The sequence below is a fragment of the Erinaceus europaeus genome, chromosome 6 (assembly GCF_950295315.1).
Source record: "Erinaceus europaeus chromosome 6, mEriEur2.1, whole genome shotgun sequence".
In the NCBI taxonomy this organism is placed as follows: Eukaryota; Metazoa; Chordata; class Mammalia; order Eulipotyphla; family Erinaceidae; genus Erinaceus; species Erinaceus europaeus.
In genome coordinates this window covers 4,186,742-4,206,345 of record NC_080167.1, presented here as the reverse complement: position 1 = coordinate 4,206,345, position 19,604 = coordinate 4,186,742, and the positions used below count along the sequence as shown (strand labels likewise).

The following is a 19,604-nucleotide window of genomic DNA, read 5'->3' as shown; positions in this document are numbered from 1 at the left end:
GAGACAGGAAGAGGGAGAGAGAGAGAGAGGGAGAGAGAGAGACAGGGAGAGAGCGAGCACTAGTTTGAGTACTATCCATCTTAGCACCTCCTCTCCCGATTATGAGCAGTCGTAAACCTGACAAAACATCGTGAACCTGGCAGCTCCCCTACCCCCAGTGGGGCCCCCCCAGTCTTAGAGACTCTGGGGGAGCAGGAGCTGGTACATGGGTCTCTGCCAGGGAGCTGCCAGCCGTCGCTATTTGCTTTCTCTGCCCGTGGCAATGATTACCAGGCTGGCCCGGGCCAGTTATGACAACCTTGTCATCACCATCATTTGTGCCTTTTGTTTGCAGTGGGTGCAAAATGTCACTGAGCACTGACGGGGGCGGGGGTAGGGTGGTCAGATTGGGGTGGAACTGAATGCGTGAGTGAGAGAGTGGAGGAGGGAGCCAGGGAACCCCGGTTTGGGACTCATTGTCACCCAGGAGGTAGTGCCGGAGAGAAACGTGCTTGCACCCACAGCTGACTTCATGGAGAAGGGAGGTCTCAATCCAGGGACCCTGTTTCGTATGGACGCTCGGGTCCTTCTCCTAGAACATTAGTGGAATGTGCTTACACAAGTTGTAATAATAAATGACAATAATAATAGTTATAATTATGCCAGTTTTGGTTCCCCGAGATGCGCCAGGGAGTTGCCACTTCTGCTGAGGGGCCTTCCTGTGCCCATTGCACTGGCTGTGAAACACCAGTTTCCCCTTTGCTTCCAGAATGTTGGGGTAACACGAGGCAGGGACTCAATGGAGGAAGTGCAGGGGCCTTAGCTGGGCCCTGCTGGGTGGCCCACAAGATGCATTTCCTGCTTGTGGCCTTCTGGGGTCTCCTCACAGCCCTGAGGGCATATGCATCTGTCTCTGTCCTGGTGGCTGGACATGGGGAAGCCGGAGCGATTAAAAAAAACACATAGGAAGCTGGGTGGTGGCGTTCCCAGTGAGCGCACATGCTACCATATGCAAGGACCTGGGTTCAAGCCCCTGGTCTCCACTTGCAGGGGGGAAGTGTCGCAGAAGGTGAAGCAGTGCTGCAGCCCTCTCTCTCTCTCTCTCTCTCTCTCTCTCTCTTTCTCTCTTGCACTATCTGTACCTTCCCTCTCAATTTCTGTCTCTATCCAAAATAAAGAAATATTAAAAAACAATCTTAAAAAAATAAACACCCAGAAAAGGAATCACAGACTAGCCCCACGTGCTCTTCTGTGTAGGGAACTCACTCTCCTCTTGGGGTAACCCTTGGTAAGACATTCTGGGTTCCGTATTTCAGGCGAAAAAAAAACTGTGGTGGAAGACGAAAGTTTGACATTTTGAATCCTGTAACATGTGTCCTTAGTCCCTGGACACTCTGCCCTGTACCGGGTGCCTGCCACACCCCTCCCTCTCACTTCTCACACCCCTCCTGCCCTTTTCTGGGCAACTTTGCAAATACTGTGAAATATTGTGCCTCGGGTCTTGTGAAATTTCTGGTGAGACTATGGTGCCCATAGTGAGGGCAGCAGGGCAGGGGAGCAGATGCTGACGGAGGGGGAGAGAGAGCACACGTTAAAGGGCAGGGTTCTTGTGATGCTGACCCAATCAGGCTGTTTCTGCTGTGAAATGACCTTTCATGTCCACAGCAGGTCCCTCACCGGTTCTGAACTCTGTGAACCTAGAAAGTTGCTAGAACAGGAAGGCAAACCCTTGCAAAGGCCCATGTCCCGGTGCCCTGCAGCCAAGGAAGAAGAATTACAGGGATTTGGGGGGGGGGGGGCGGGGGAATTAATGAATTCCCAGCCTAGATCTTCTGAAATCGTCCTGGGTGTCCCTGATTCCACTCCAGCCAAGGGCCTGGGGGTTCTGAGGGAATGCAGCGCTATTCTGGAAAAGGAAGAAGCAGAGGGGGTGGGGGTGGGGGGTTGAGGGTCCTGGGTTGTGGGGTGACAGTGCAGGAAAATCCCCTCCCCAGGGGCGTTGGGGCAGCACTGTGTCACTTCTCCAAATCACCCCGTGGAGGGTCCCAGCACCCAGGGTAGGTGCTTTCCAGTCTTCTCTGCAGCCGAGGGTAAGAGCTCAGATCAGGGGCCCCCGCTGCTGCTGTCTCATTGCCGGGGGTGGGGGTGGGGTGGGGGTGGGGTGGGGGTGGGGTGTCACCTTCCAGCTCTCTGTGTGCTGAGTTTGGGGCGCTGCTGCTGCTGGGGGGTGCTCTCCAGGGCCGGGAGCCAATCTTGAGCCCCGCCCCAGCCCCCCGCCTGGGATTCCGCCTCACCTGCAGGGACAGGTGGGTCCCTGGCATTGGGGAGGGTGGGCATCGCTGGAGGCTGCTGGCTGGGGTCCAGTTTGCGAGCTACTGGGCACAGGATGGCTGTTCCCTGGGAGCGGGAGGTGGCATCCCAGCTCCTGGGCAGGGAGAGGAAGGGGGTCTGCACCTTGGGCTCCCCCGCGACCCCTCGCGGCTGGGCGGGGCGTATCTGTCCTGGGGGCGTGGCGGCCGTTGGGGGCGTGGCGTGCCCGGGCTGTGGGCGTGTCAGTGCGCTGTGGGCGTGGCCGGGCCGCGGGAGCGACCGCGCTGTGGGGCGTGGCGTGGCTGCGCGGGGGGCGTGGCTGCGCGGGGGGCGGGGCCTCGCGGCGGGGCGGGCGCGCTCGGGTCCCCCCCTCCCCGGGGCGCGGCGGCGCGGCGGTGGCGGGAGCTCGTGCTGTCCCCGCCGCCCCGGAGCCGCCGCTCGGCAACATGGCGGACCTGGAGGCAGTGCTGGCCGATGTCAGCTACCTGATGGCCATGGAGAAGAGCAAGGCCACCCCCGCCGCCCGCGCCAGCAAGAGGATCGTGCTGCCCGAGCCCAGGTACCCGCCCCGGCCCGAGCCCCCCGTCCCCGGCTGGCGCCCCCCGCCCGACCGTGCGCGACCCTGAGCACCCCCTGGACCCCCAGCCCCCCGGGCCCTCAGACCACCCTGTGACCCTGACCCTGCACCCCCAGACCACCCTGTGACCCTGTGACCTGCGCCCCAGACCACCCCGTGACCTGCGCCCCCAGACCACCCCGTGACCTGCGCCCCCAGACCACCCTGTGACCCTGTGACCTGCGCCCCAGACCACCCCGTGACCTGCGCCCCCAGACCACCCCGTGACCTGCGCCCCCAGACCACCCCGTGACCTGCACCCCCAGACCACCTCGTGACCTGCGCCCCCAGACCACCCCGTGACCTGCGCCCCCAAACCACCCCGTGACCTGCGCCCCCAGACCACCCCGTGACCTGCGCCCCCAGACCACCCCGTGACCTGCGCCCCCAGACCACCCCGTGACCTGCGCCCCCAGACCACCTCGTGACCTGCACCCCCAGACCACCCCGTGACCTGCGCACCCAGACCACCCTGTGACCCTGTGACCTGCGCCCCAGACCACCCTGTGACCTGTGCCCCCAGACCACCCTGTGACCTGCGCCCCCAGACCATCCTGTGACCTGCGCCCCCAGACCATCCTGTGACCCTGTGACCTGCACCCCAGACCACCCTGTGACCCTGTGACCTGCGCCCCCAGACCATCCTTTGACCCTGTGACCTGCGCCCCCAGACCACCCTGTAACCCCAGACCCCCTGTGACCTGTGCTCCCAAACTCCTGCCCCCCCATCCCCAAACCTCCTGCTGACCCCGCGCCCCCAGCCCCTCAGCACCCCCAAGCCCCCCAGCGCCCCCAAAACCCCAGCGCCCCACCCCGGGTTCTCTCAGCCTTCCCAGCAGCCCCAACCGCCCCTTGACCCTGCGCCCCCAAATCCCCCTGCACCCATAAATCTCCCGACGCCCCCAAAGCTCCTGGTACCCCCAGATCTCCCGCGCCCCCAAGTCCCGGCTCCCAGCTCCTCCAAACCCCAGGTGGCCCCCAACGCCCCCCACCCCGCGCCCCCAACTTCACACTGACCCTGCGCCTCCCCCCCCAGCCCCTGGAGACCCCCAAACCGTCCTCGGGCTCCCACGGGGGGCGTCAGGGGGGTCCGCACCCAGCTCTGCTCTGTCCCGGGGTCTCCCCCAGTGCTGCCTCTAGCCCTGCCGCCACACCTGCGGCCCCCTGACCCTCGGTGTTGGGGGCCTCCTGCCCCTTCCTCTGCCCCCTCCTGCCCAGGACCTGTTTCCCTCCGGCCTTCTTTCCAGGGCCCCCACCCCTGCCCCCAGCACCCTGGGGGGCTTCTTGGGACCTTTTGTCACTGCCGTCCTCAGGGCTTGCTGTGAGCTCCGCCAGGCGCCGGCCCCCCAGACAACCTCCCCACCATGGCCATGGCGGGTCGGGACCCTCTCCCTTGCCTTTTGGGTTCTGGGGTCTTGTCCACCTGCACCACTGGCCACCTGCCCATTGAGAGACCGACCCGGCGCTGGCTTGCAAAGGCGCTTTGTGAAGGGGTGACTGGGGCAGCAGGGACCGAATGGGCTGTGTGTGTGTGTGTGGGGGGGGCATCTCTGGCGGAGTGGTCCGAGACCCGGCTGGGCTGGGTGATGTGTTGGCACGGCTCTGGGAGGGGAGGTGAGTTCCAGGTCTTGTGTCACAGTGTCGGGACTGTGCCCTCCCTCCACCCTCAGTTCTTTCCTGATTAATATCATCGTCGTCACCTGTAGAGCTAATCAAAAGAGGCAGCCTCCCTAGGGTGGACTCGAACCCCGGGTGGTTTTGCCCAGCCATCCTTTCAAGCCTCTGAGCCCCATCTCTGCTCGGCATGGGGACACTGGCCCTTCAGTGCTCATTCACCCCCAGGTGGCTGAGATGCTACCTTGACAGAAGTGGGGTGGAAAAAAAAAACCAAGAAAAACAAACAAAACAAAACAAAAAAAACAAAACACAGCTTCCTGTTGCTAAGTGACCGTTAGTTTCTACTAAGTCCACTCAAGAGCCCCCGGTCCTGGATATCAAATATATCCTGTCTTGGAGTCATTTGCCGTGAAAAGCCCAACTGTGTCAGTGGAGATGTGCTTGCTGGCTATTCTTAGCTTTCTGGCCCGTTTCAGCTCCTGCGTGCGTGTGCGTGTGCGTGTGCGTGTGCATGCACACACGTGTGTAAATGCAGGGTGTGTGCAGGGTGGGTCTGGTGAGCAGCAGGGCCAGCCAGTGACCGGCAGGCAGATCTTTGTGGGGCAGGTGGTGTAAAGTGACACTCCTGTCCCAGAGTCCCAGACGGGACTGTTGAAAAATTTCGGGCAACCAGGAAACTAGGATTTGCCTACAGGGAAATGCATACAGCTCTCTGCGAGAGGCCTCACAGGCTCTGTCCTTTCCTTCCTGCCTCCATTCGTCCTCCCTTCCTTCTCTCTGTAAAACCAGCATATTTTAACTCATAGATTTTTTTTTTTTTTTTTTTCTAGGAGTGGAGGCTCGGTCTGTGATATCACTAAAATTAGGAACTTCATCTTTTTTTCCCTTGATGTTTTGAACTTTTGGCGACTTCTGCTTTTTCAAGAGCCCCTCTTCAGAGCATGCTTGTGTGCACAGGACATTTACTTCCCTTTGTTTTTAGGGGGTATTCTCTGGTAATGCCTTCTTGCCAGGCAGAAATGGTGACCGTCTGGGTCTTTCTCAAGGCATTTCTGGAACTGAGAAACAGCAACAGGAGAGTAACTCTAGGAAAGGACTCTTTAGTAATTGTTATTCTGTTTCTGTTTTGTATTATTATTATTATTATTTTTAAAAAACCAGACTCTTGTGTGAGGCCATTGGAACCTTCTCCACCAGGGAATCTAATTTGCTTGTTGTTTATCTCAAGCCTGGCCTGGCTTTGTCTTTTGAGCTTTGCAATGTGGCCATTTCATAGTAACGGCCACTCCTTGGGCCTCCTCAGATCCCGTTTCTCTGAGGTTATCAGATAATAAAATGGTTTGCAAATGTTTCCCTCCCAGATCCCCCCCCCCCCCAGCTTCATTTTAGCCCGAGCAGCGTGGCCACAGCCTTTGATGGCTCTGGAAGATGCTGCGACCGTGGTTTGAATCTGCACGAGCGGCGAAGAGGTTGGCATGGGACAGTCACTTGTCACGTTTCTTTTTTTTTCCAGCCACAGCTCTGCAATCAGTCCCTGTGGGCGCCCACTTGCTTCCTTTCTCTAGGCACAGGCTTCAGACAGAAGAGGCCACAGGAGGCAGCAAGACCTCAGTTATTATTATTATTATTATTTATTTTTAAAGAAATATAGTTTATTATTTATTATTGGTTAGAGACAGAGAGAAATTGAGAGGAGAGAGGGAGACAGAGAGGGAGAGGGACAGAGAGACACCCGCAGCCCTGCTTCACCACTCATGAAGCTTTCCCCCTGCAGGTGGGGGCCAGGGGCTGGAACTTGGGCCCTTGAGCACTGTAGTGTGTGTGTGTGTGTGTGTGTGTGTGTGTGTGTCTAACCAGGTGCGCCACTGCCTGGCCCCAAGACCTCGGTGATTTGAAGGAGGCACCGGCTCCCGCCTGCCTGTCTGTCCGGGGAGACTCTGAGGAGATGGGACCTTCTGCCCCCGGCGAGACTTTGCTTCTGGAAGAAAGCGGGAGGTGGCCATTTTGTCCTGCTGACAAGCGCTATTCAGTCAACGAGCCCTGAGCCTACGTCCTGCGAAAGCTGAACTATTGGTCGCAGTGAGGTGGCTGCTTCAGTTTGCTGGGACATTTGTTGAGCTAACGGGGCCGCTAATGGCAGCTCTGGGGAGGAGCAGACCAGGACAGCGGGGCTCCCTCTGCGGGACAGACAGCGACAGGGTGGGTGGGTGTGCGTGAGTGTGGCTCCCCGCCTGGGTCTGCAGGGGATCCCAGTGCAACTCAGGCCGCTGGGAATCGCGCAGAGTCCAGAGAGGAGAGTGACACCGACTCCATCTTCCCCTGGGCGCCCCTCAGCTGCTGTGGGGAGGGAGTGGGTGTTCTTTGGTTTGCCTCCAGGATTATTCCTGGGGCTCGGTGCCAGCACTACGAATCCACTGCTCCTGGAGGCCACTTTTTTTTTCTTTCCATTTTATTAGATAGAACAGAGAAATGGAGAGAGGAAGGGGGGAGAGAGAGAGAGGGAGAGAGAAACAGAGACACCTGCAGACCTGTTCCACTGCTTGTGAAGTGTCCCCCCCTGCAGCTGGGGAGCCGGGGGCTCGAACCCGGATCCTCGTATGAGTCCTGGTGCTCAGTACTATCTGTGCTTAGCAGGGTGCTCAAACCTCCCCAGGCCTTCACCATCTGCAGAGCGTAGCACTCGGGGGCCGGAAGCAACATTTTTTTTCCCTCCAGGGTTATTGCTGGGCTCAGTGCCTGCACCATGAAGGGAGGCCATTTCTTCCCCCTTTTTGTTGCCCTTGTTGTAGCCTCGTTGTGGTTATTATTACTGCCATCGTTGATGTTGTTCGTTGTTGGATAGGACAGAGAGAAACGGAGAGAGGAGGGGAAGACAGAGAGGCGGAGAGAAAGACAGACACCTGCAGACCTGCTTCACCGCCTGTGAAGCGACTCCCCTGCAGGTGGGGAGCCGGGGGCTCGAACCGGGATCCTTACGCAGGTCCCTGCGCTTTGCGCCACATGTGCTTAACCCGCTGCGCCACCGCTCGACCCCCCCCACCCCCGGAAGCAACATTTTAAAGAGTCTTTCTCTCCCCCCGGCCGCAGCATCTGTCTGAGTCTGTCTGACATGGGACCCAGCACCCAGGGTTGGGCCCCACGCCGTAGACCAGGGTCCCAGGCCCGCGGGGTGGAGAGGGTGCGGGAGGCCGAGCTAAGCCCCGGAAGATGCTCCAGTGCAGTTGCGGGCTGCCCTCACCGTGTCCTACGCGGGGGACACTTCACGTCTGCCAAGTGTCTTCACGGCTGCCTGTCAATTCCCGGGAAGGGCGCCCCAGCCACCGTCCTGTGTCCCAGTTGCCTTGTTTATGAAACTCCCAATTGATCATCGGCCCGAACCGTCGCCCCCCGGCCTCTGCTCTCCTGGGCGTGGGGTCTGCTCAGCGCGGTTCTGACTCCACCCACTCTCTGTGCCCCCCACCCCAGCCCCCAGTCCAGCCGTGGACCCCAGAGTCACCGTGGGGACCAGGGGCAGCCTCGACTCAGGAGCAGAGCCGTTTTCTGGGCCCAGAACCTGTGACCTCGCCCCACGAGAGTGCCACAGACTGCCACCTGCCCCACCCGGTCTCAGGCAGTGTTGTTACCCTGTGCCAGGGCTTTTGCGGTGTGAAGACACAGGGCCAGAGTGCTGTCAGTTTCCTAGATAAAGATGTCTGCTGCGAGTGATTTGGGACCTAGAGTCTGCCCAGGCTGAGTACGGCGGGCTGCCTGGAGGCGGCAGCCTGCTGCGTCTCCCTGAGGCTCAGCTGTGTGAGCGGGCTCTGTGTGCTGGGCCTTCCTAGAGGCAGCCTCTTGCTCCCACCGCGTGAGTGGCGTGTGGGGGAAGGGTGGGGGCCACTGGGCCAAGCAGCTGGGCCTGAAGGAGGAAGACGAAGACGTAGTTCTCCCCCAGGCGCGTTGGCTGTTTGGGGACAGAGGCCCCTGGGAAGGGAAAGAGAAGCTGGTTCCCCAGGAAGTGATAATGTGATAAATGCATTTAAATAAATTTGCGGGAGGCCGGGCCACTTGCCTGACCAGTGTGTCTGTCTGTCTGACCAGTGCATCTGTCTGTCTGACCAGTATGTCTGTCTGTCTGACCAGTGTGTCTGTCTGTCTGACCAGTGTGTCTGTCTGTTTGACCAGTGTGTCTGTCTGTCTGACTAGTGTGTCTGTCTGACCAGTGTGTCTGTCTGACCAGTGCATCTGTCTATCTGACCAGTATGTCTGTCTGTTTGACCAGTGTGTCTGTCTGTCTGACCAGTATATCTGTCTGTCTGACCAGTGTGTCTGTCTGACCAGTGCATCTGTCTATCTGACCAGTATGTCTGTCTGTTTGACCAGTGTGTCTGTCTGTTTGACCAGTATGTCTGTCTGTTTGACCAGTGTGTCTGTCTGTTTGACCAGTGTGTCTGTCTGTTTGACCAGCATGTCTGTCTGTTTGACCGGTGTGTCTGTCTGTCTGACCAGTATATCTGTCTGTCTGACCAGTGTGTCTGTCTGTCTGACCAGTGTGTTTGTATGTCTGACCAGTGTGTCTGTCTGACCAATGCATCTGTCTGTCTGACCAGTATGTCTGTCTGTTTGACCAGTATGTCTGTCTGTTTGACCAGTGTATCTGTCTGTCTGACCAGTATATCTGTCTGTCTGACCAGTGTGTCTGTCTGTCTGACCAGTGTGTTTGTATGTCTGACCAGTGTGTCTGTCTGACCAATGCATCTGTCTGTCTGACCAGTATGTCTGTCTGTTTGACCAGTGTGTCTGTCTGTCTGACCAGTGCATCTGTCTGTCTGACCAGTATGTCTGTCTGTCTGACCAGTGTGTCTGTCTGTCTGACCAGTGTGTCTGTCTGTTTGACCAGTGCATCTGTCTATCTGACCAGTATGTCTGTCTGTTTGACCAGTGTGTCTGTCTGTTTGACCAGTGTGTCTGTCTGTCTGACCAGTATATCTGTCTGTCTGACCAGTGTGTCTGTCTGACCAGTGCATCTGTCTATCTGACCAGTATGTCTGTCTGTTTGACCAGTGTGTCTGTCTGTTTGACCAGTATGTCTGTCTGTTTGACCAGTGTGTCTGTCTGTTTGATCAGTATGTCTGTCTGTTTGACCGGTGTATCTGTCTGTCTGACCAGTATATCTGTCTGTCTGACCAGTGTGTCTGTCTGTCTGACCAGTGTGTTTGTATGTCTGACCAGTGTGTCTGTCTGACCAATGCATCTGTCTGTTTGACCAGTGTGTCTGTCTGTCTGGCCAGTATATCTGTCTGTCTGACCAGTGTGTCTGTTTGACCAGTGTGTCTGTCTGACCAGTGTGTCTGTCTGTCTGATCAGTGTGTCTGTCTGTCTGACCACTGTGTCTGTCTGACCAGTGTGTTTGTCTGACCAATGTGTGTCTATCTGACCACTGTGTCTGTCTGTCTGACCAGTGCATCTGTACCCACAATGCACCCTCCTCTGAGTGTCCTGCCAGTTCCCCATCCCAGAAGGAGCAGGTGCCTGGTGACACTCTCACACCCAGCTTCTCCTCAGCTTCCGTGTCAGCCCACTGAAACTCCGACACCAGAGCCCTGTTCATCTCTAGCTGATGGTGCTGGGATTGAACCCAGGGCCTCGGAGCCTCAGGCAGGAGAGTCTTTTTTGCAGAACCACCGTACTGTCTCCCCCGACTCTCATTTTGCACGGAGTGGACAGAACTCGATGCTTCTGATTCTGGTGCGAACAGCTGGGCTCGTCCTCAGAGACGGGCAGAGAACAGCGGTCCCTCCGGATGGCGTAATTATGACTAAGCAGGCAGCAGCCAGCTCCTGATTTCCCAGGAGGAGCTGGAGGGTCACACGCTGCCTGTGTTTAACGGGAGAAGCGCTTTTGCATAACCACCCCACCTCCCAGCCCCCAAGCAGGGTTCCTCTCTTCCTCTCTACCTATGGTGTATATTCAGTTCTCACTCCCTGCATTTTTTTTTTTTTTTTTTTGCCTCCAGGGTTATTGTTGGGGCTCGGTGCCTGCACTACGAATCCACTGCTCCTGGAGGCCGGTTTTTTCCCATTGTTGTTGCTGTTGTTATTGCTGTTATCGTTGTTGGATAGGACAGAGAGGAGGAGAGAAAGACACCTGCAGACCTGCTTCAGTGCTTATGAAGCGACCCCCCTGCAGGTAGGGACCAGGGGGCTCGAACTGGGATCCTTATGCCGGTCCCTGCGCTTAACCCGGTGTACTACCACCCGGTCCACCCCCTGCATTTCTATTTCTGGGGAAGAAGGGTTAAAGGGCAAAACAACTTTTTTTTTTTTCTCCAGGGTTATTGCTGGGGCTCAGTGCGTGCACCATGAACCCACTGCTGCTGGAGGCTATTTCCCCCCTTTTTTATTGCCCTTGTGTTTTTTCATTGTTGTGGTTATTATTGTTGTTATTGATGTCATTGTTGTTGGATAGGACAGAGAGAAATGGAGAGAGGAGGGAAAGACAGAGAGGGGGAGAGAAAGACAGACACCTGCAGACCTGCTTCACCGCTTGTGAAGCGACTCCCCTGCAGGTGGGGAGCCGGGGGCTCGAACCGGGATCCTGACGCCGATCCTTGTGCTTTGTGCCACATGCACTTAACCTGCTGCGCTACCGTCCGACCCCCAAAACAATTTTTTCTCTTTTCTTTCTTTCTTTCTTCTTCTTCTTCTTCTTCTTCTTCTTCTTCTTCTTCTTCTTCTTCTTCTTCTTCTTCTCCTTCTCCTCCTCCTTCTCCTTCTCCTTCTCCTCCTTCTTCTTTTTCTTCTTCTCCTTCTTCTTTTTTTATTATTTATTTATTTTCCCTTTTGTTGCCCTTGTTTTATTGTTGTAGTTATTTATTATTGTTGTTCTTGATGTTGTCATTGTTGGATAGGACAGAGAGAAGTGGAAAGAGGAGGGGAAGACAGAGAGGGGAGAGAAAGACAGACACCTGCAGACCTGCTTCACCGCCTGTGAAGCGACTCCCCTGCAGGTGGGGAGCCGGGGGCTCGAACCGGGGTCCTTACGCCGGTCCTTGTGCTTTGTGTCACCTGCACTTAACCCGCTGTGCTACCGTTTTTTTCTCTTTTCTTTCCGGCATTGTTTACAATAAAGAGAATCCCCTTGGCCTCGGAATCCTCTGCCTTCTGCAGTGACTGTTGTGCATTCAGTGTCCACGACACCCCATTGGCCGCCACCCCGGAAGCCAGGAAGTGGAAACAATTAGCTTGGTCCATTGGCAACTTTTGCTGTTTCCTTGCTGAGTCCTTTGTGTGCTGATGGGGCCTGCTACCACTACAACCCCCCTTCTCCCCTTCCTCCCTTCCTGTTCTTCCCATCGACCCCCAAGTTAGAGCCCCCAAGTCTTTCTCTGTGCGTCTTACAGTGAAAACCCTTTGGAGCGTCTGTCTGTGTCTGATCTGGGACTGTCAGCATTGTCCCGGCCTGGGACCTGGACTCTTGCTCGCTGCCTTTGGCTCCTCGCAGGGTCTCTCGGGGACAGCAGCCCTGCCAGCCTCTCCTCCCTGGTGACCCCGAAGGCCGGCTGGCACTGCTGGCTCCTCATCTTCCTGTGCCCTCCACACCCCTGGTGTGCCGTGGGAGCCCTCTCAAAGACCCACTTACTTCATGAGCTGGAAGGACGTGCTTCCTCAGAGAGGTCCAAGCCACTCTGGCACACGTGGTGCCTGGACTAGAATGTGCAAGTCTGGAGCCCTGACGCTGTGCCACTGCCTGGGCCTCCGCCCTCCTGCCTGCCCAGCATGCCACAATAAGAGAGAAATGTCTGGATTATAGGAACTCGGGAATGAGACCAGGGCCACACTGTCGGCTCTCCACAGACCTCCCACCTCTCGACTTCACTGCACTCAGTTCCCGTCTGTACAGTACAGCAGCTATTCACTTCTGATCAGAAAACGTCTCAGTAAAGATCTCCGTCTCTTGTGAGCATTTTCCTGTCCGCAGATCTGTGCAGAGTAGAACATTGATTTCAAACAGAGGCGACTTCAGAGTAAAGGGGCGATAAAAAGCGTGAGCTTCCTCCCAACTCCCAAGTGGAGAGCCTGGCGCCCTGTGCCTGTGAGGACATGCCTAGGGACGGGGCCCAGGGGGAGGTGGGTTTGACCCCAGGATACTTTCATAGGTGACTTTCCAGATCCCTCCGAAACCTCCTCCTCTCTCTAACATCTTCTTGTAGTTCTGTGTCTAGAACAAGTGAACATGGTGCCTGGCTTGGTTCTCTCTCTCTCTCCCTCAGTGCTCCACACTGAAGGGCAGCAGGCCTGGGAACACAGGTGAGCTGAGGCCAGTGTCTCCCATGTTCAAATGGATGGATGATGGATGGATGGAGGAAGTGAGAGGGAGATGGGTGGATGAGTGAATGGGTAGATGGGTGGATGGATGGATGGATGGATGGGTGAATGAACAGGTGAGTGATTGATGAGTGTGTGAGGAGGAATGGATGAGTGGGTGGATGGATGGATGGGTGAATGAACAGGTGAGTGACTGATGAGTGTGTGAGGAGGAATGGATGAGTGCATAATAGATAAGTGGATGGATGGATGGATAGATAGAGATGGGTGAGTGAATGAACAGATGAACTCCTCCCATTCACTATCTATTCATTATCCATCCATTATTCATCTATCATCCATCCATCTACCCATCCACTTATGTTTCCACCCATCCATCCACACACCCATCCATCCATCCATCCATCCATCCATCCATCCATCCATCCATCCATCCACTTATGTTTCCATCCATTCATCCATCCATCCATCCATCCATCCACCCATCCATCCTCCCATCTATCCACTTATGTTTCCATCCATCCATCCATCCATCCATCCATCCATCCATCCATCCATCCATCCATCCATCCATCTATCCACTTATGTTTCCATCCATCCATCCATCCATCCATCCATCCATCCATCCATCCATCCACTCACCTATCCATTTACCTATTATTCTCTCATCTACCCACTCTTTTACCCATCTCTCCCTCCCTTCCTCACTTCCTCCATCCATCCGTCCATCCGTCCGTCCGTCCATCCGTCCATCCATTTGAACATGGGAGGCTTTGGCTCCAGTACACCGGTGTTCACGGGCCTGCTGCCCCTGAGTGCGGAGCACTGAATGCGTAGGAGACCTGACTCATCCTTTAGAGGTAGGTCTGCACCTCAAGGAGATGAAGCTGGACTCGTCCTCTACGAGCGGCCGGCTTCAGCGCGCCGAGTGGCCCCCAGGCAGCCGCCGACTGGGTATTCACAGCCGAGAGCCCATGCACCCCGCCGCCACCGCCTCAGAGTGGGCGTGGGGGCCGTCCAGGCTAGGCCCAGCCATGGGCAGGTACTTCATGTCGGTGCATCCAGCTGGGCCATCTTTGAGGAGCGCCCTTGGGAGTCCCGTGGTGGCAGGGAGCCACCCTCCTGTTACCCACGAGGCCGTGCAGAGCCACTTTGACCCTCTCACGAGACATGTGTGCAGGTGGCCCATGGCCGCCCCCAGCCCGCCGAGGCTGGTCCCCCTGGCCTGTCTGTATCTGCCGCTTGGCCAGATGGTTACAACATGGTCAGAGAAGAACGTGAAGGTCTGGAGACTCAGGAGATGCCTGTGAGGTCGCTGGTGGCACGACTAGGCATGAGTCCTAGTTCACGTGTACGATGGGCTCCCAGGAAGCCCCCATTATGGGAGAAGTGTCTTATTTATTTTCTTATTTTTTAAAGATTTTATTTATTTATGAGAAAGATTGGAGGAAAGAGAAAGAACCAGACATCACTCTGGCACGTGTGCTGCCGGGGATCGAACTCGGGACCTCATGCTTGAGAATCCAAAGCTTTATCATTGTGCCACTTCCTGGACCACCAGGGAGAAATGTTTTTGGTTCCTCGAGTGACTTAAAATTCATTTTAGCTGTCTGACAGGGGTGTAATGGTTCCATTAGTCAGAAGCTGGGCTGTGGCGGTGTGAGGGCAGCCGCTGCCTTTGGCTGAGTGCTAAGTCAGGGCTCGGCACGGCGTGACTTTCCCGTAATTGTGGGCTAAGATATTTCAGGGGGAAAGCAAGCTCTGAAGACGCTGAAAAAAAAAAACCAACAAAACAAATTGGAGGATTTTATGGGTGGCTTTTGCTTCTCATTTCCAGAAGCCACAGGCCCCATTAGCTATGAAGACAAAAAGCCCCTTTCCCCGTTTTCAGTGCTGAAGCTTCCTGGATGGCACACGTCTGGGTGCTGTGGTCTTGAGCCAGCCTGATGCTGTTCACTGTCTTCTCTGCCAAAGGAGCTCTGGGTATATCTTTAGTGGGGCTTTTCCCCCTCTCTAAATTTTCTGTATCTTTACTGCTTTTTATTTATTTTATTTATTTATTTTTAATTTTATTTATTTTCCCTTTTGCAATTGTTGTTGTTATTGATGTCGTTGTTAGATAGGACAGAGAGAAATGGAGAGAGGAGGGGCAGACAGAGAGGGGGAGAGAAAGACAGACACCTGCAGACCTGCTTCACCGCCTGGGAAGCGACTCCCCTGCAGGTGGGGAGCCGGGGGCTCGAACCGGGATCCTTACGCCGGTCCCTGCGCTTTGCGCCACCTGCGCTTAACCCGCTGCGCCACCGCCCGACTCCCTCTTTACTGCTTTTGACTAGAGTTTAAGTTCAAAATGGACTAAAAGTAAGAGACTGGGCAGTGGCGCACCTGGTTGAGCACACACATTACCATGTATAAGGACCCGGATTCGAGCCCTGCTCCCCACCTGCAGGGGTGAAGCTTCAGGAGCAGTGAAGCAGCTCTGCTGCAGGTCTCTCTCCCTCTCCCCTCCCTCTGCCTCTGCCTCTCCCTCTCCCTCTCCCTCTCCCTCTCCCTCTGCCTCTCCCTCTGCCTCTCCCTCTCCCCTCCCTCTGCCTCTCCCTCTGCCTCTGCCTCTGCCTCTCCCTCTCCCTCTGCCTCTCCCTCTGCCTCTCCCTCTCCCTCTGCCTCTCCCTCTGCCTCTCCCTCTCCCTCTGCCTCTCCCTCTCCCTCTGCCTCTGCCTCTGCCTCTCCCTCTCCCTCTCCCTCTCCCTCTCCCTCTGCCTCTGCCTCTGCCTCTGCCTCTCCCTCTCCCTCTCCCTCTCCCTCTCCCTCTCCCTCTCCCTCTCCCTCTCCCTCTCCCTCTCCCTCTCCCTCTGCCTCTGCCTCTCCCTCTCTCTCTCCTCTCCCTCTCCCTCTCCCTCTCCCTCTCCCTCTCCCTCTGCCTCTGCCTCTCCCTCTCTCTCTCCTCTCCCTCTCCCTCTCCCTCTCCCTCTCCCTCTCCCTCTCCCTCTCCCTCTCCCTCTCCCTCTGCCTCTGCCTCTCCCTCTCTCTCTCCTCTCCCTCTCCCTCTCCCTCTCCCTCTCCCTCTCCCTCTCCCTCTCCCTCTCCCTCTGCCTCTGCCTCTGCCTCTCCCTCTCCCTCTCCCTCTCCCTCTGCCTCTGCCTCTCCCTCTCCCTCTCCCTCTGCCTCTGCCTCTGCCTCTCCCTCTCTCTCTCTCTATTTCCCCCATCCCTCAATTTCTCTCAGTCCTGTCAAAAAAAAAAAAAGAAAAGAAAGGACAAAATGGCCCCTGGGAGTGTGGATTCTTAGTACCAGCACTGAGCCCAGTGATGACCCTGGTGACAAAACAGAATAAAATAAAAACCAAACAATAAGGCCCCAACCATCTTTAATCAGTTTTACTTTGTTTTGTTTTATTTTCATCTGCATCTGTCGTGCCCCCTCCTTTGTGTCTGTCCTCCCCTTTCCTTTTGTCTTTCCTTGTCTTCCCCTCTTCTCCTTGCCATCACACTTACCACTGCAGCCTGGTGTCTGCATGCCTCTGTCCCATTTCCCAGCAGCTGCCTTTATTTCTATTTTTCTCTATAGAGGGCTAACGCCAGTGATAGGGAGAGTAAGTGAGAAGGAGAGGGAGAGGGAGAGGGAGAGGGAGAGGAAGAGAGAGAGAAAGTGAGAGGGTGAGAGAGAGAGAGAGAGAGAGAGAGAGAAAGTGAGAGGGCGAGGGGGGGGAGAGCGAGGAAGGAGAGGAGAGGGATGCTGGCAGCACTCTCCACCACTCATGAAGCTTCTCCTCTGCAGGTGGGCATCTGGGGGCTTGTGCATGGTGACGTGTGCCCAGGTCCTTGTGCATGGTGACGTGTGCCCGGCCCCTGTGTGTGCTCTCTTAAGCTGCTGCCCTGCCCGGGAAAGGAGCTGTGCAGGGAATCCTGCTGTCAGCGTCAGGGTAGTCGGATCTGCCTCTGTTGGTTCTCCAACCTGTGACCCCTTCTCTCTGTGGGCCAGAGGGCCAGAGCCGGGCCAGGCGGGGAGGGGAGGGGCGGGTGGCTTCCACAAGTGCCAGGGTCCGAGTAGGGCAGCAGGGGACTCTGGGGTCAGTGACGGCGCCCCTGACAGCCACGACAAGCCCCGTGCCTGGGGGGGGTGGGGGTCTCTTAGCAGGTGTGCACTCTACCAGGTGCCCCAGCGCCCGGCCCCAGGACTGGCCTGCTCCGCCGGCTTTTCCTGCTGACACCCACGGGCCGGGCCGTGGCCGCGGGAGCAGTGCTGACCCTCACGCAGGGCGCAGGGCGAGCTCTGTGGCCGGGAGTCTGTCTCCATTCACCTCTGCCGCCCGTGTGGGGCTGGTCCTCTGTGGGGTGGACACCTCAGAATAAGCCTGTGGGCGCCGTGCGTTCGCATCCTGGGTGGAGGCGTGAGGGGAGCAGTGTAGGGATGGCAGACTTCACCCAGGAGGCTGCTTCGGCTGTTAGCTGGGTTTCGCTGGCATTTGGTCCAGATTCTCTACTCTGAGAATCTGAGCTGAGACTGGAGTGGGGGATGGATGATAAGATACCTCAGAGCCGCTCCCAGAGGGCTAGAGAATGGGAAGGCTAGCATGGGAGAGGGTGGGTTATGGGGATTGGGTGGTGGGAATTGTGTGGAGTTGTACCCCTCCTACCTTATGCTTTTGTTCACTAATCCTTTCTTAAATTAAAAATTTAAATAAATAAAAAAAAAAAAAAAAAAAAAAAGATACCTCAGAGCCAGCCCAGGGCCAGGGAGCAACACCGGCAAGTCAGCATCGAGCGTCTCTCTGTCTGGCCTCCTCTGCCTTGTCCCTCACTGTTATGGGAGGTTGTGTCTGGAGGTTCTAGCTGGGGAACATAGCTCCACCGAAGACGCGGCCGTCTCTATTTGGGGAGCGTCCTCATCCTCTCCTCCTCCTCCGCCTCTCCTCCTCCTCCTCCTCCTCCTTCTCCTCCTCCTCCTTCTCCTCCTCCTCCTCCTTCTCCTCCTCCTCCTTCTCCTTTTCCTCCTTCTCCTTCTCTTCTCCTCCTTCTCCTCCTTCTCCTCCTCCTTCTCCTTCTCCTCCTCCTCATCCTTCTCTTCCTCCTCCTTCCCCTTCTCCTTCTCATCCTCTTCTCCTTCTTCCTCTTCCCCTTCTCCTTCTTCTTCTCCTTCTCCTCCTCCTCCTTTTTCTCCTTCTCCTCCTCCTCCTTCTCCTCCTCCTCCTCCTTCTCCTCCTCCTTCTCCTCCTCCTTCTCCTCCTTCTCCTCCTTCTCCTCCTCCTCCTCCTCCTTCTCCTCCTCCTCCTTCTCCTCCTTCTCCTCCTCCTCCTCCTCCTTCTCCTCCTCCTTCTCCTCCTCCTTCTCCTCCTCCACCTTCTCCTCCTTCTCGTCCTTCTCCTCCTCCTCCTCCTCCTCCTTCTCCTCCTTCTCCTTCTCCTCCTCCTCCTCCTCCTTCTCCTCCTCCTTCTCCTCCTCCTCCTCCTTCTCCTCCTCCTTCTCCTCCTCCTTCTCCTCCTCCTCCACCTTCTCCTTCTCCTTCTCCTTCTCCTCCTTCTCCTCCTTCTCCTTCTCTTCTCCTCCTCCTCATCCTTCTCTTCCTCCTCCTTCCCCTTCTCCTCCTCATCCTCTTCTCCTTCTTCCTCTTCCCCTTCTCCTCCTCCTCCTCCTCCTTTTTCTCCTTCTCCTCCTTCTCTTCCTTCTCCTTCTCCTCCTTCTTCCTCTTCCCCTCCCCCTCCCCTCCCCCTCCTCCATCGAGCGCATGCTTTGGGATGGACACACAGGGAGTGGTGAGGGAGGAAGGGGACACTTGCCCTGGTGACCAGCACGACCAACGGGGTGACAGATGTCGCAGCCCAGGTGCCCTCACATCCTGGGAGAATTTTTTTTTTAAATTTCTTTATTGGGTTAACGGTAACAATTGACATTAAATACTACAGTTTGTACAGGCGTGACGTTTCCCTTTTTTCCACATAACAGCACAACCCTCACTAGTCCTCCGCTGCCATCGTGTTCCAGGACCTGAGCCCCCCCACCCAACCCTGGAGTCTTTGACTTTGGTGCATCCCACCGAGGGAGAACTCCTTGTATGGGAGAATCACAGCAAAGGGACGGGCGAGGGAAGGCTGCAACTAGAAGCATTGCCATTTGTGCAGTCCTTACCTGAAAATGCTGATCTAGGTCAAGATGGCCAGCGTAGGACGTCATTTAGGGAAAGATGGGGGGATTTTGGAAGGAAAAATGAGGGCTTCTCCAGCAGGCTCTTCCAAGTAACTTCCACACTCCTTGGGGGGGAAGGGAGGGAAGAGGGGGAAATGAAAGGGGAGAGGAAGGAGGGAGAGAAGGGGGAGGGAAAGGAGAGGGGAGGGGAAGGGAGAGGGGAAGGGGAGGGGAGGAGAGAGAGAGAGGGAGGAGGGAGAGGAGAAGGGGGAGGGGAAGGAGGGGGAGGGCAAAGGGAGAGGGGGGAGGGAGAGGGAGGAGGGGGAGGGGAAAGAGGGGAGAGGAGGGGGTAAGGGAAGGAGGGGAGGAGCTGCGCCTCTCAGCAGTACCAGGCACCAAACGTTCACATTAGGCAGGGGAGGAAGAAGTCCCACGTCTGAGGAGGCTCCCTCTCTGAACTCAAAGCTCTGACAGCTTTCTGTTTTAAACCGCTCAGTCACCACCGTCAAAACATTTCAAAACAGTGACTTTAAAGTGAGTGTCTTCCTCCTGTGTCACTCCCCGCCAGATCTCACTGATTAATCAGTAGGAATGGAGGGAGAAGTCTCACTGGAGGAGGGAGAGAGGGAAGCCCAGGGCTGGCAGGTGGCATCTCCT

The 19,604-nt window shown here is 56.4% G+C and overlaps 1 protein-coding gene and 1 long non-coding RNA gene across 7 annotated transcripts in view; both read left to right on the top strand.

Annotated features, from left to right (window-relative positions):
- Window positions 1-2,637: 2,637 nt before the first annotated feature.
- GRK3 (G protein-coupled receptor kinase 3) overlaps window positions 2,638-19,604 on the top strand; it is an 85,182-nt gene continuing 68,215 nt past the window's right edge. For 2 of the 6 annotated variants that reach the window (XM_060192590.1, XM_060192592.1), the window contains exon 1: window positions 2,639-2,848. In XM_060192590.1, coding sequence (XP_060048573.1) covers window positions 2,736-2,848 — 113 coding nt within the window. In that variant the 5' untranslated portion in view covers window positions 2,639-2,735. Of the gene's footprint in view, window positions 2,849-19,604 lie in introns of all 6 variants that reach the window. The other 4 variants (XM_060192595.1, XM_060192589.1, XM_060192591.1 and 1 more) reach the window with 4 other exon arrangements.
- On the top strand, window positions 10,580-12,463 carry LOC132538981 (uncharacterized). Its single transcript, XR_009550304.1, has 2 exons — window positions 10,580-10,687; window positions 12,002-12,463. It is a non-coding gene; the product is annotated as an uncharacterized LOC132538981 (long non-coding RNA).